Source organism: Pinus tabuliformis, chromosome 7 (genome assembly GCF_031772625.1).
Source record: "Pinus tabuliformis cultivar Carrire ecotype Pingquan chromosome 7, CPIR1, whole genome shotgun sequence".
NCBI classification, from domain to species: Eukaryota; Viridiplantae; Streptophyta; class Pinopsida; order Pinales; family Pinaceae; genus Pinus; species Pinus tabuliformis.
The window spans coordinates 760,911,411-760,927,986 of record NC_142293.1 but is presented as its reverse complement, the minus strand read 5'-3'; the positions used below and the strand labels follow the sequence as shown (position 1 = coordinate 760,927,986).

General features: G+C 37.0%; 1 protein-coding gene across 1 annotated transcript; it reads right to left on the bottom strand.

The window, feature by feature from the left end:
* Positions 1-6,688: 6,688 nt before the first annotated feature.
* LOC149249762 (putative UPF0481 protein At3g02645) lies at positions 6,689-7,273 on the bottom strand. Its single transcript, XM_089453465.1, has one exon. The coding sequence runs from the start codon at positions 7,271-7,273 to the stop codon at positions 6,689-6,691; it is 585 nt and encodes a 194-aa protein (XP_089309591.1).
* Positions 7,274-16,576: the final 9,303 nt, after the last annotated feature.

Genomic DNA, 16,576 nt, shown 5'->3' with positions numbered 1-16,576 from the left:
ATATATATGTAAATTTTCACTGTTAAATCAATAGCATGCTTTTGTGAAATACCTGGATGGTTTCTTCTGTTGTGTTTGGCTCCTTTAGTTTGATGCGTCATTTGATTAACAGTCATTTAATTTTGTCATTAATTTCTATGCACAGTACATAATTCTTGTCATTTATGGAAAACAATAATGGATACCTGTAAGCTTTAATTTACTTTTTAAAAATATATTTCAGAGCTACGCTCTCTGGTCTCTTTTCTTCTAGATGGTAGCAACCCCACCTTTGTCTTTGGGTTGCCTATTTAAGTTGTTGGTAGCCTCATTCTGTTGACGAACTACCTACAGTTACAATGTAGTTACATTCCAGTTTCTGGTTGTTTGTTTCCTAACTTATTTAAAACTAATTTCTAATCTAACTATTCTTCAAACTAAAGGAAAACATTGGATGTGACAGCCTTCTTTTAAACATAAAATTAAATTAAATAAAAAGTGAATTTAATTTTAACAGCTTGTCTAGTTGTCGCCTCCCTAATTGGATGCTCCTGCATTTATGGGTGTTGTGTTGCAACTAGAAGATTAATATGCAGGTGTAAGATACAATTAAATCTTTATTGTGTCTAACACTTGTTAGGGTAGAACTAATCTAATATGACCTATGTCCAACCAATCCATTCATGGTGAATAATATTTGTAAGGATTCCACAAATAATAATCTCACGTTTCTTCTTGACTATTTGCAAGATCAATTTGTGGCTTTGTACTATAAGAACTCCAAATCCTCTATCACAATAACATTGTCCTTTTCTATCAAAATCTATCCAAAAATTGTACCTTCCTTTGGATAATTTCTCAAATGCTCATATCAAGCCAACAAATGTTGTTTTTTCCCATTTCTATAAAATTTGGATTTTAAGAGAGGACTATTTTATTTCTTTGATAAGTGTGGCTAACAAGTATTCATCTCTTGCTCATCTGGTGACTATGTGAATCATATTTTATTAATCAAATTATGGAAGTAAAAAATGGCACTACAACCTTTTTTTTGGTGGCACAATGAAATATCTCTACAACATTTTGATGATGCTCTATTTTCTCCTTCTATTTCCCTTTTTAAGAGGATGGACCTATATAAAATTAGGCAAGCATTGGTATGGCTCACTCTCTAGTCAACATATTAGTTATGCAGTCAAGGTATATCAGCTTGCATTGAACTTCGAAATCAAAGTTTTCTAGTCGTACTAACCATTCTAGGTTCTAGAGTTAATGTTAGTCACTAGTTTCTCATTTTTAAGCATAAATGACCTTGGATTTCAGAGATCTGTGGTTTGATCTTTTCGAATTTTTGACCGGAGAACCCACAGTAATGGAATTTTTACACCAACGTTTCGAATCCCAAATGGGATCCATCATCAGGGAAAGAGAAAGATGAGAAAGATGATAAAAGAAGAGCCAGATGGAAGAAATAAATACTAAGGGAAAGATAAAGGAGCAGCACAGGTCGGCAAGGGAGAATTAAAATGAAACCTAAAATTAATTTTAATATTTATAAATTAATATCAATTATTTTATTTTATGAATTAATATCAATTATTTAATTTTTATAAATTAATATCCATTATTTAATATCTATAAACCAAAAACTTTAACTAAAACCAAAATTAAAATTAATATCTAAAAAGTAAAATATAAATTAATATTAATAACATAAATCTATGTATAACCTAAAATCTATATTAATATTAAAATCAAAAAACTAAAAAACTAGAAAATATGCTAAGGTTAAAAATCATAAAATCTATGAAACATTAATATTTAAATAACCTAATAATTGTCTAACTTAATATTTATGAAATCTGATCACTCTATAAACCTTAATATTAATATACCTAGAATCTATATACCTTATTTTTAAATCTAACTTGATAATAAAATATATCAATTTTAAATACAATCTAAAATGTTGAATCATTTTGTTCATTGCAAACATCTCGTTGTGGATCTATGGGTACTTCAAGTTTATTGCTTTAAATTATCATTATGCATATGCACATAGTTCTTCTATCAACAATTGTTTCAATAACAACACGCCATGTGTGAGAAAATGCATTGGTATATATCATATACTATCTATCTCCTCTAGGAAATGTGAGTGGTGGCAAGGTATTAAGCTCAATTTTGATGTGATGAATGTTGATTGTCATTTTTGGACTCTAGTAAGGTGGTATTTTCTTTAACCATTGTTACATGAGCTTTATATATTTTTCTTGGCACCAATAAAATGGTATCACATAGTTCAAATTGCCCAAAAACCTATATAGTTGAACCTTGTTTGTCAAATCTTCTATAAATTTGCAGAATTTTTGTAGAATGTGTCCTCAAAAGTCAACAAATCATTTAGATATTTGAATTCTAAAATACAACATTTTTCTTGTCAATTTCCATCTTCTTTTTTACAATATCAACCAATTCTTGAATACAATTTCATAGAAGGTTTATAGGTCATTAATTGTTCCTACAAATTCTTATAACATATGAATAAGTCATCAATATTAAAAATTACTGAAAGATAATTTTGAAATATGTCCTGCATTCTCTTTTGGAACTCACAAGGTGCATTATTAAGGCCAAAGGGAACGACTCACCATTGATATTGAACATGAGGAACTATGAGTGTTATTGTATATTTGTTAGTTAGGTAATATGAACATAGAAAAAAAAAAAGTAGGCCAAACTTGCTAAAAAATTGTGCATCCTTTAATATTCTAAAGATGTAATGACTTGTTCGAAAAAGGTTGCTTCAATGGTTGCATGAGTGTATTAAGAGGATTATAACTCACAATTATTCTAGGTTTGCCTCTTTTCATTTCTAAGTGACTGTTTACATGGAATTTTTTACAATCCCATGGGCTCTTTAAGGGTTCTATGAGACCTTTCTCTAAAAGCTTAAAAATCTCTTCTAGACTCAACTTGGTCTCTATATGACTCATTAGTATAGTTAATTCCTTTTGGTGAAAAGGGATAAAGATGAGTTAAATAGGAGAGAAACACAGTGCTTTAATCTAGTCCAAAATAGATTTGGCGACTTAGAAGTGTAATGTTTAGTGAGGTTCTATGATATTGAAAAAACGGTCTTTTGTTTATGGGCTTTTGAATAGGATACAACAATTTTTACTTTAAATAATTCATGAGTGCTAAGTGGTTTGAATTATATCTCTTTCGTTGTCATAACACATCTACATATAGCTAAGTAGGACATTGGACAAGTGACTTGGTTTCCAAACTATGTCTATTTTTATTAACATATCCATATAATCTATGGTGATAGGACTAACCTTTTCTAGAAAATCATAAGCATGTATGAAGTCATCAAAAATAAAATATATTCAATGAAATGAAATGGTGTCTACAATACTTTGGATTGAAATTGGAAGGTATTTGACTTCACCTTATAGTAGGATTGTCGATCCATCAATTGATGGCCCTTATTTCACATCTCTCCAGTAATATAAAGGGAGAGAAAATCATTTTTCCAAGTTATATTGGCATCCTATATATATCATGAAGTTTATATGATATGGTGGGTATTCATCTAGGTATAACCAAAGTTGAATATAATATTTTGTCCCTTCATAAGGTCAATTTCTAGCTTCTACTTTGATTATGTATCAGCCTAGATCCATGTTAACTCTAGATCTATCAAGCATAGAGAGAGATTAAATATCTCAAGGTGCAAACCTATTTTTTGAGTGAAAAACTAGAAGAAAGGTTTTCACATCAAGAGATTTGATACCTCTTGACACTTGATAGATCCAAAATTAAGATAGATATGGTGGGTATTCATCTAGGTATAACCAAAGTTGAATATAATATTTGGTCCCTTCATAAGGTCAATTTCTAGCTTCTATTTTGATTATGTATCAGCCTAGATCCATGTTAACTCTAGATCTATCAAGCATAGAGAGGGATTAAATATTTCAAGGTGGAAACCTATTTTTTGAGTGCAAAACTAGAATAAAGGTTTGCACATCAAGAGATTTTATCCCTCTTGACACTTGATAGATCCAAAGTTAAGATGGATATAGGTTGGTTTCATATATATCTATATATATATAGACACACACACACACACACACATACACACATATATTATATCATTTTATTTTTATTATTTTATTTGACTAAGTCAAAATATTTAAATAGCATAATAAGACATTACAACATCTCTTCCATACTAAGTTGGAGAGCACCTTTTGACACAAAAATATTCTTTTTCATGCCTTATTGCATCATAATCTCGCTTTCTTGATTTTGTTTGTTTGTATCATTTTCTTGTTTCTTCTAGAACCTTTGCATATGTTCTAAAATTTTTTCTTGTGAACACACTTCTCTTTCCTTTTGAAATAATTCAAGCACTTGTTTTAGTTATGTATTCTCCTTTACTAAGACCTTTGGATCTTAATGCTTTATATTTTATTTCAAATTTTAAAGGTTTTATTTTTCTTCTCTAGAAGCTTGCCTATATTCATGCTTCTTTGGGTGAGAGCAAAAAGCTCAACATGATTATAATATCCTATGTTATTTTTAACAAACTTTAAAGAACTTTTTGCTTCTTCATTCTACTTAACCAATTTAAGAAATGACTTATTTTCATCTCAAAGATTGATGTGGATAACATAATTTGAAATGGTTGTGCGTATCAAAAATTTGATACTTATATATTGGGACTTGGTTTCACTGGAAGAAAATCAAATCATTATGTATATTTCAAATTAGTTTATGATTAATTTATTTATTTTACCTTGTAAGTGGATGGTATTTTGTTGATTGGAAATGACATGGAAATTTAGGAAGTGAAAGCTTAGTTTTCCTCTATATTTGACATGAAGAATATTAATGCTACAAATTCCATTTTTAGCATGAATAACTGGGCATGTGCTTAATCGATTTGGAGGAGAAATCAATTGAATGTGAAAGAGATAATATATATTGGGACCCGTAATTGCAAATCAAATACATGGTATCCACTCATGCAAATAAGGAAGCATTATGGTTATAGAGATTGAGTTCAGGCATTGGATTGGTACAATGAGTTGTTAAGATAAACTGTAATAGTTAGAGCGAAATATTCCTAACAAAGAACCTAATGTATAATTATGAGACAAAGCATATTGATTTTTAGTATCATTTTATTTTTATTATTTTATTTGACTGAGTCAAAATATTTAGATAACATAATAGGACATTACAACATCCCTTCCATACTAAGTTGGAGAGCACCTCTCGACATAAAAATATTCTTTTTCATGCCTTCTTGCATCATAATCTTGCTTTTTTTATTTTGTTTATTTATATCATTTTCTTGTTTATTCTAGAGCCTTTTCATATGTTCTAAAAGTTTTTCTTGTGAACACACTTCTCTTTCCTTCTGAAAACATTCAAGCACTTGTTTTAATTCCTTATTCTCCTTTACCAAGGCCTTCAAATCTTGATGCTTTATATTTTATTTCAAATTTTAAAGGTTTTATTTTTCTTCTCTAGAAGCTTTTGCCTATATTCATGCTTGCTTGGGTGAGAGCATAAAGCTCAACATGATTATAATATCCTATGTTATTTTTAACCAACTTTGAAGAACTTGTTGCTTCTTCATTCTACTTAACAAGTTTAAGAAATGACTTATTTTCATCTCAGAGATTGATGCATATAACATAATTTTAAATGGTTGTGGGTATCAAAATTTTGATACTTATATATGGGACTTGGTTTCAAATTGGTTGATGATCAATTTATTTATTTTATCTTGTAAGTGGATGATATGTTTCTGATTGGAAATGACATGGAAACCATTTAGGAAGTGAAATCTCAGTTGTCCTCTAGATTTGACATGAAGAATATTGATGTTACAAATTCCATTTTTATCATGAAAATTAAAAGAGATCACAAAAATAGGAAACTCTAGTTAAATAAGAGGAAGTATGTCAGGGAAATATTATAGAGGTTTTATATGCAGGAATGTAAATCAATAAAGGTGCTTATTCTTATAGGTATAAAGCTATATGTAGGTTAGTGTCCCAAGACACTAGAATAGGAAGAGAAGATGTCTGATATTCCATAATTCAATGTAGTTAGAAGTGTGACCTATGTAATGGTCTATACTAGAGTGGACATTGCACATGTAATGAGAGTATTGAGTGGGTATATGTCAAAACTAGGGAAGAAGAATTGGAAAATAGTAAGGATGGTTTTCATGTATTTGTGTGGCACAACTAACTATCGATTTTTCTACCAAGTAAGACCAATATTGGATAGAGCATTAGACATACATGGTTTTTTAATGCAGATTAGGATGGGGATCTGAACCATAGAAGATCTATAATTGGGCATGTGCTTAATATATTTGGAGGAGAAATCAATTGAATGTGAAAGAGACAATATATAGTGGGACTATTAATTGCAAATAAATTACATGGTATCCACTCATGCAAATAAAGAAGTGATGGTTATAGTGTTTGTGTTCAGGCATTGGGTTAGTACAATGGATTGTGAAGATAGATTGCGATAGTTAGAGAGAAAGGAGATATCTTGATCGAATGTTGTTGATCATTATTTTCTGTTTTGGTGTCAGTATTTTCCATGTCTAATTGATCGAAAGAGACAACTTCTTGTACGTCTTCTGCAACTTATCATTAAAGCTGATCTCTGCCTACCCAAATACATCTCTCAAGAGAAACAGCGGAATCTGGTTCTCGAGCTTCAGAATGTCACACTTCATAGAGACTTCAAGCCTTTTCATGCCATCGCCTGTTGGTCCTAGCCGACTGAATAAGAAATCTAACAGGAAGCATGAATCTATGGCCATCATAAGCGCGAAGTGCTCAGGGTACTCACCGCCCCTACTAATTTTCCAGTCATAGAAATCCTCAATTTTCTGCTGCATCTCTTTGATCTTTTTAATTACACGATCCAAGCTCTCGCTAGGATTGCGCAAAAACGTACCCGGCGACTGGACTTTGTACGCCTCCACAGTTGACATCTTCAGCTCTTGAAACTCGTAACTATCTCCTGCATAAGAAGAGGCCGCAATCTTTTTCTCCAGCGTCCAATGGTGGGATGGCCCCAAAGAGACGAAATGTGGTATGTACGCCTCTGGTTTCGCATCCAAGAGAGGAGCAGCCACGCGCGGAATCTTATCCGCCTTTTCCAGATATTTTCTATTATTTAATATACCTTGAACTTGTTCAACCCACTCCTTCCGAAACACTAGCGCTTCTTTCACGACCGCCGCCATTCTCAGATAATCGCAGACTAATCTACTGAACTGTTAACACTGGAGGCAAACAGGAAAGCAGCACTGAATGTTTTGGGACTGCTTGTGATAACCCCAGATTATGTAAATATGAAAATCTACTGTGGTAAAAGACAGTAAAACAGTTGTTGTTATGTTTTAAAAGAACAAAACTGGACAAACTATTTTATTAAAGTAATTTAAATATTTTCTTGAAATGTTGGCAGCCTCTAGGAGGTGGATTTAAAAGAAAGTGATCAGTTATAATAACTGAGAGAAACTACCCTCCCAAGAAACAGGAAAAGTCCTGGCTATAGGGAAGAGGCTCTGTGCTGTGTGGACAGGCAGAGGAGCCCTCTTCCAAGAAGAGGAAAAAGGGAAAAAGACAAAGAAAGTGAAAACTGGTTAAGTCTGGTGAGGACCAGATAACCAAGCACCAAGCACAGAGTGCAAAAATCTTGCTGAGGGCTTGAGGTCTGCAAGATGGCTCGGGGGGAGGCTTCCGTCTGAGAGATGGATCTCATGGCTGGGTGGAAGAGCAGAAAACAAGCACAGGTGACTTGCTTGAGAAACCATTCCTGATACTGTAAACCAGGTACGGATTCAAGTTGCAAAGTCCCTGAAAGAATATGGATTTACAGTATAATTTACAATATGTAAATAAGGAATTATGTTTATTTTCCTAGATATTGTTTTTGTATGCAGTGAATCTGCAGTAGGGATTATGATCCTAAAACACTGTTATGCTATTAAGTAACTGCATGGGTGTAGTTGTAAGTGAAAACGGTTAGTTGCTAGTCAAGGGACTTAAACCAAAGTTAACTGTGTAGTAAACAAAGCTGCAACGGAGGTATTAAACTAGAGTCTGGTTATAAAATGATAAGGAGAAACCAGTTATGAAACAATAAGCGTCCTGTCATAATGTCGTCGAAGAGGCAGACTCTGTAGTAACCACAGAACAGTAAATAACGGAAAACAACCGTGCAGAACTTAAGCATATAGACAAACACTACTCAATATGTCAACAGAACAAGTTGGCTCACCCAAGGTCTGAGTGAGAGCGCCGACGGTGGTCGGATTTCAACTCCTCGACGAAAAGAAAACCAACTCACGGTTATCATATTAAAGACTGTGACTATGTAAAAACAAGAAATGGAGTATCCCGACCAGGGGATTTACATTTATAAACTGTGAAACAGAGAGCGAAACAACCGTATTTCTTTTCAATATGCTAGTAATGTGAAAGTATAAATGTTCACTGATTCACTTAGGTAAGCAAAACAGTGCATAAAGAGAAGCAAGGAAAGACGAAAACCCCATGATAGATCCTGTACATGCTACGAGTATAACTCTGAAAATATATATATATATACATTACAGCCTTTCCTAAGGAAAAAATATGTATGTACAGCCAACCTTTTTAATCAAGTCATACGAGTTCATCAGGACCAGAATCTATATGGTAAATGACAGACAGATGAATCGAAGAATTAAATAGAACCTGAGTAGTAAATAACCTTCGCCTCTTGTCCTGAGGACTGTTAAATATTCAAAATACATTCATAGTATTCAAGGTCCTATTACCATAAAAATATAGACAGTGCACAGTTCTGTTATAAATTACAAAATATATATACCCGGTGGAAAACCGTAAGGTAAAGTCTGTCATTCATTAAACAATAGAAAATCCCCAAAACAAGAACCTGGACCCAGTGTCAAATGCGCGGGTTACAGCTAGAACCGAAATGACATGTCCCGGAACGGACATGGTAAACCAATTACTGCGTGTGCCGTCAAGGGCTGCATTGTGAAACACAAATAAGTTCTTAAATACATATATCAAAACTCAGAAGGGTTCCGCTGGGGATAACCACTCCATAGGTCGGTAATGGACTTGACCAGAAGACAAGAAAACTTAGATACGAACTGAGAGGGCTCTTGAGAGAAATACCTCAGCAAAGGATGCAAGGAAACCCTCGTTCGCACGGCGATCTGCAAACCCATAACCGAACAACTCAAATCGGTAGTTCACGAGAATTGTGAGCAGGAGCAACACAGAAAACTAAACGCATACCTGTAGTCGCCGAGAGGGTTGGAACATTGTGTTAAATGGTCGTGGCACCACCAGCGAGGTTCAGATAACTCAGCCGTGTGCCCTGTAAACAAGTGAACCCGAGACGTAAGAAATCATTATCGATGTCTAACATTGCAAGTATAAATAAGCTATAATCTAGGAGACGAGGTTCCATACCTGTGCAGGTTTAATGTCAGGCACTTTCCCGCTCTCGGAGCAACTGCAGGTGAGGTATGTGGTGCTGGTGAGATCGAACCAGAGGATGAACGCTGAGACGGAGTCGAAAGGGGCCGAACAAATGAATGAACCCCGAGGATGATCGAATGAACTTTGTAATGACTTAAACCCTAGTGTGCATTCCAGCCCTTGGATACAAGGGCGAGATCCTGACCGTCGATGCAAGGCGGGAATACCAGGCGTAAAGGCCGAGATCGCTGTGACCGAGAAGTCACATGGGCCAAGTAGCCAAGCCTTGCCACCTGCCTCGACAAGTACTGCAGTCATTAAGGTAAGAGCGAGCTGGCACCTGCAAGAGCTGCGGTGAAACCGCCAAGGCCGAACTTCATTAAGTTCACCGTAGAACTGGCGGTCTAATAGTTGGTTCGTAGGTGAAGTCAAAGCGCACATTAAAAGCCCGTTTGACAGAGCAATACGATAGCGTTATGTGTGGCCACGTAGCTCAATCAAACCAGGGTTATAACAGCCATCAAACATATGTTAAAGCGTTGTGCATACATTATATCAGTCATTCAAAACATATGTTAAAGAGATATGAATACGTTGCATATGCATGATAAACACTAAGCCTACGTGCATTTATAAATATTGACAAATCATGTATTATATAGCGAATGCATATATAAGGTACAGTAAATTTTTTTTATGTATGTAATGTGAGTGTGACAAATTGGTATCAGAGCCCAGTTTCAACACTGTGGCCTCAAGAAAAACATGCTTCACTGAGCAGAAATGTACACCATGCATACATATATAAGTTTATAATTACTTAACTGTTGTTCTGTTTATTTAGGGGTGAAATACAGACTTACAACAGCTAACAGTTAAGCCAGATAGGGGACGAGATGCAAGGACCCGAAAGTAATCCTCGAGAGAACCCAGAACTGTGGGTACAGTTGGGTGAGGAAACACAAAGTACCAACCTTGCAATCCTGGAAACTATTCGGGAGTTGAAAAATGAGATGGCACGGTTGCGGGAAGACAATGCACGTTTGACAGTTGAACAAGAAATGATTTTGAAAAGTTTGTCGGACAGACAAAATCCACCTCTATCTAACCCCAGTGCGGAATAGCAGAGGATGACAAAAGAACAAAACTATCAGATGGAACCTGAAAATTCAGAAGGCAAAGAGGATCATTCTGACAATGTACCAGAGCAGCAGACTTCAAAACGTCAGAAAATGGAGCTGCAGGGAGAATTTCGAAAAATCAAACCCCCACATTTTGATGGCGAACAGGAAGAAGCAGCTGAAGCTTGGTTAATAAATATGAATAAATATTTTCAGTTGTACGAATATGATCATAACTTGAAAGCGAGATTAGCTATCTTCCAGTTACAAGGTAAGGCAACCTTGTGGTGGGAGGAAATCAAGATTGTCAAGGGGGTAAGCGAACGAACCATTACCTGGGAGAAGTTTCAGAAATACTTCAAAGAAAGGTACCTGACTGAACGATTCTACGATGAAAGGCAAGAGAATTCCATGATTTAAGACTGGGACAGCAGACAATGGACGAGTTCATTAATCGCTTTACCTCTCTGTTACGTTATGTACCTTACATCAAGGAGGAGAAAGATAAGGTCCAAAGGTTTGTGAGCAGCTTACCTTCATATATAAGGGAGAGGATTGAGTTTGACAATCCTAGGACCATGGATGAGGCTATTCGTAAAGCAAGGATTTGCTACCATCAGAGTAAACAGAAGGGGGACACCTCAAACAAAAGATGGAATGAGAAAAGGAGCAGTCGAATGGTTGGGAGCAGCAAAGGAGGTCGCGGCAGTGGAAGTAAGGGTGCTGGTAAAGGATTAAACAGTAGATCTGTTGCAAAGAATGTGCCCCGATCTAGGCCAATGAGCGAATTGAGAGTAAGTGAGCAGCCTGTTAGACCAGAAGGTGAGGGGATGACCAGACCTCTAGTTCAATGCTGGGGTTGTGGAGGACCTCACTATGTTAAAAACTGCCCACAGCGAAAGGGGACAGACCAGATATCCCAAATTCATGAAGCATCGACCATTGGGGACGTGGAACACAGTGTACCCAGAATTAATGCAGCTTTGGAAGACCGACAAGCGGAATACCAGCCATCTATGGTTGAATTCGAAGGTAAAATTTCACACCTTTCTATATATGTTCTTATTGATCCAGGAGCTACTTTAAGTTATATTAGCCCAAAGATAGTAGAACAGTGTAAATTACAATCTGAAAAGTTCAAGAATCCGTGGCTGGTCCAATTAGCTACAGGAGCCAAGAGACGAGTCTTGGCCAAGGTAAATAATTGTTCTTTAACTATAGCAGGACAGCCAATAGTAGCAGATTTAAACGTACTACCGTTGGGTTCATATGACATCCTGATTGGGATGGATTGGCTGGAAAAACACTGGTCCTCAGTGAATTGCAAAACAAAAACTATCTACTATAAGGATGACCATGGAGAGCAGCAAGAGTTACAAGGAATCAAACATCCTGTACAGATTCGACCCATTACAGCATCTCAGTTAGCTAAATGCATCAGGAAGAAATGTCAAATCTATGCTATTCAGGTAGGATACGCAAATCAGAAGGATAAAACTGCCATGCTGGGCAACATTCCGGTGGTACAAGAATTTGTAGATGTCTTTCCTGAGGAGGTACCGGGATTACCGCCTAAAAGGGATGTGGACTTCACCATTGAATTGATTCCGGGAGCAGCACCCGTGTCACGGGCACCATACCGAATGAGTGTGCCAGAACTAACAGAATTAAAAATGCAACTGCAGGAGCTGTTAGATAAAAATTACATCCGACCCAGTGTATCACCTTGGGGAGCCCCAGTGTTGTTCGTCAAGAAGAAAGATGGAACGTTTCGGATGTGCATTGATTATCGTCAGCTGAATAAGCTCACGATCAAAAGTAAATATCCTTTGCCTCGGATCGACGAACTTTTTGATCAGGTAAAGGGAGCGACGGTATTCTCTAAGATCGATCTGCGATCTGGTTATCATCAGATCAGAATTAAAGAAGAGGATATCGCTAAGACAGCTTTCAGAACGCGGTATGGGCATTACGAGTTCGTGGTGCTACCTTTTGGTCTAACCAATGCACCTGCTACCTTCATGTGTTTGATGAATAGTGTGTTTCACAGATTCTTAGACAAATTTGTGTTGATATTCATAGATGATATCCTGATTTACTCCCGAACTAGAAAGGAGCATGAGGAACACCTAAGATTGGTGTTGCAAACTTTGCGAGAACATCAATTGTATGCAAAGTTTAGTAAGTGTGATTTCTTCAAGGAGGAGATACAATACTTGGGCCATGTAATCACAAAGGAAGGAATTGCAGTAGACCCTGAGAAGATCAGAACTATAATGGAGTGGCCCATACCAAAGGACGTGGCAGATATTAGGTCCTTTATGGGACTAGCGGGTTATTATAGAAGATTTATCGAAGGCTTTTCCAGGGTAGCATACCCTATCACCTCCTTACAAAAGAAAGGAAAAGTATTTAAGTGGACCTCAGAATGTCAGAAGAGCTTCGAACAGCTCAAGCACTTACCACCGCACCCATATTGAGTATAGCTGATCCTAATAAGGATTACGTGGTTTGCACTGACGCAAGTAAAGAAGGCATGGGAGGAGTGCTGATGCAAGAAGGAAGAGTCATTGCATATGAATCAAGGAAGCTGAAGGAACATGAGCAGAAATACTCTGCTTACGACCTGGAGCTGACGGCTGTTATTCATGCCCTGAAAATGTGGCGACATTATCTTTTGGGAAGAAAATTTCTGTTGCTAACAGATCACCATAGCCTAACAAACTATTTCAGCCAACCCACCTTCAATACGAGACAAGCTCGTTGGGCCGACTTCTTAAGCGGGTTCGACTTTGAAATTAAGCATTTAAAGGGGAAGGAGAACCGAGTGGCTGATGCATTAAGTCGAAAGGTACAATGCGTGTGCAAGATTTCAGTTAGTAAATGGCAGAGTACTCTATTTGAAAGGATAAAAACAGCGGCTGAACATGATGCTGTTTACCAGCAAATTAAACAGCAAGTACAGCAATTTTCTGGTAAAGAAAAACAACAGGGGTATGAGCTGGATGATGCCAAAATGTTGCATTTTAACAAAAAGCTGTATGTACCCAATGAAGATAACCTTAAGAAGCTGATTCTGGATGAATTTCATATCAGCCATTATACCGGGCACCCGGGTTACCAAAAAATGGTTACCGCTCTTCGAAAAGAATATTACTGGCCAAAAATGAAGAAGGAGGTAGCTGAGTATCTAGCACGATGTCTAGAATGCCAGCAGATTAAGGCGGAGCATTTGCATCCAGCAGCGCTGCTACAACCCTTACCCATTCCAGAATGGAAATGGGAGACTATCTCCATGGATTTTATAACCGGATTGCCTCGAACGAAGAAAAATAATGATTCCATTATGGTAGTAGTGGATAAGTTGAGCAAGGCAGCACACTTCATACCTGTGCAATCAACATATAAGGCTGTGCAAATCGCTCATATTTTCATGCAAAATGTATTCAAATTGCATGGACTTCCGAAGGTAATTATCTCCGATCGTGATGTTAAGTTTACATCAACCATTTGGAGGACATTGTTTGCTGAACTGGGAACACAGCTGAACTTTAGCACAGCTTATCATCCCCAAATAGATGGCCAAACCGAACGAGTGAACCAGGTTGTGGAGGACATGCTGAGAGCATGTGTTATGATGAAGCCAATGCAATGGGAAGAATATCTCCACCTGGTCGAATTCGCATATAACAATGGGTATCACTCCTCAACACAGTTGAGTCCTTTCGAGGTCATGTATGGGCGGAAGTGCCGCAGACCCTCAAGTTGGGGTGGACCTGAGGATAGGTTACGAATTGGACCTGGCATGCTCAAAGAAATGGAAGACACGGTAAAGAAAGTGCGTACCAACTTAAAAGCCGCTCAGGACAGACAGAAAAGTTTTGCAGATCGAAAGAGGAGGTTCAAAGAATTTCAAGTTGGGGACCATGTGTTTGTAAGAATTCAACCTAGAAGGAGTACCTTACAGTGGAGCGGATGTGCCAAACTAGCACCTCGCTATTTTGGACCTTTCCAAGTTTTAGCAAGAGTGGGTACAGTAGCTTATCAACTCGCTCTACCAAGCCATATTAAAATCCACAATGTTTTTCACGTATCCGTATTAAAACAATACGTTTACGATCCTAAACATGTGATTCAATGGCAGAATGTTCGGGTAAGAACTAATCTGATCATGTTAGATAAGCTTTGTTCTTAAACAAGAAATAACTAAATCTGTTGCTGATTGCAGGTCGAGCCGGAAGGCGAGGTTCTGGTCGAACCACTGACCATTCTCGACCGGAGAGAAGTGCAGCTGCGGAAACGGGTTATTTCCCAAGCTAAGGTACAATGGCAGCATTATGGGCCTGAAGAGGCCACTTGGGAGGATGAGGAACTCCTTAGAGAAGCTTACCCGAATTTGTTTAAGGGAGACAGACATCGGGACGATGTCCAAACTCAGGAGGGGGAGATGTGATAACCCCATATTATGTAAATATGAAAATCTACTGTGGTAAAAGACAGTAAAACGGTTGTTGTTATGTTTTAAAAGAACAAAACTGGACAAACTATTTTATTAAAGTAATTTAAATATTTTCTTGAAATGCTGGCAGCCTCTAGGAGGTGGATTTAAAAGAAAGTGATCAGTTATAATAACTGAGAGAAACTACCCTCCCAAGAAACAGGAAAAGTCCTGGCTGTAGGGAAGAGGCTTTGTGCTGTGTGGACAGGCAGAGGAGCCCTCTTCCAAGAAGAGGAAAAAGGGAAAAAGACAAAGAAAGTGAAAACTGGTTAAGTCTGGTGAGGACCAGATAACCAAGCACCAAGCACAGAGTGCAAAAATCTTGCTGAGGGCTTGAGGTCTGCAAGATGGCTCGGGGGGAGACTTTCGTCTGAGAGATGGATCTGATGGCTGGGTGGAAGAGCAGAAAACAAGCACAGGTGACTTGCTTGAGAAACCATTCCTGATACTGTAAACCAGGTACGGATTCAAGTTGCAAAGTCCCTGAAAGAATATGGATTTACAGTATAATTTACAATATGTAAATAAGGAATTATGTTTATTTTCCTAGATACTGTTTTTGTATGCAGTGAATCTGCAGTAGGGATTATGATCCTAAAACACTGTTATGCTATTAAGTAACTGCATGGGTGTAGTTGTAAGTGAAAACGGTCAGTTGCTAGTCAAGGGACTTAAACCAAAGCTAACTGTGTAGTAAACAAAGCTGCAACGGAGGTATTAAACTAGAGTCTGGTTATAAAATGATAAGGAGAAACCAGTTATGAAACAATAAGCGTCCTGTCATAATGTCGTCGAAGAGGCAAACTCTGTAGTAACCACAGAACAGTAAATAACGGAAAACAACCGTGCAGAACTTAAGCATATAGACAAACACTACTCAATATGTCAACAGAACAAGTTGGCTCACCCAAGGTCTGAGTGAGAGCGCCGACGGTGGTCGGATTTCAACTCCTCGACGAAAAGAAAACCAACTCACGGTTATCATATTAAAGACTGTGACTATGTAAAAACAAGAAATGGAGTATCCCGACCAGGGGATTTACATTTATAAACTGTGAAACAGAGAGCGAGACAACCGTATTTCTTTTCAATATGCTAGTAATGTGAAAGTATAAATGTTCGCTGATTCACTTAGGTAAGCAGAACAGTGCATAAAGAGAAGCAAGGAAAGATGAAAACCCCATGATAGATCCTGTACATGCTACGAGTATAACTCTGAGAATATATATATACATTACGGCCTTTTCTAAGGAAAAAATATGTATGTACAGCCAACCTTTTTAATCAAGTCATACGAGTTCATCAGGACCATAATCTATATGGTAAATGACAGACAGACGAATCGAAGAATTAAACAGAACCTGAGTAGTAAATAACCTTCGCCTCTTGTCCTGAGGACTGTTAAATATTCAAAATACATTCATAGT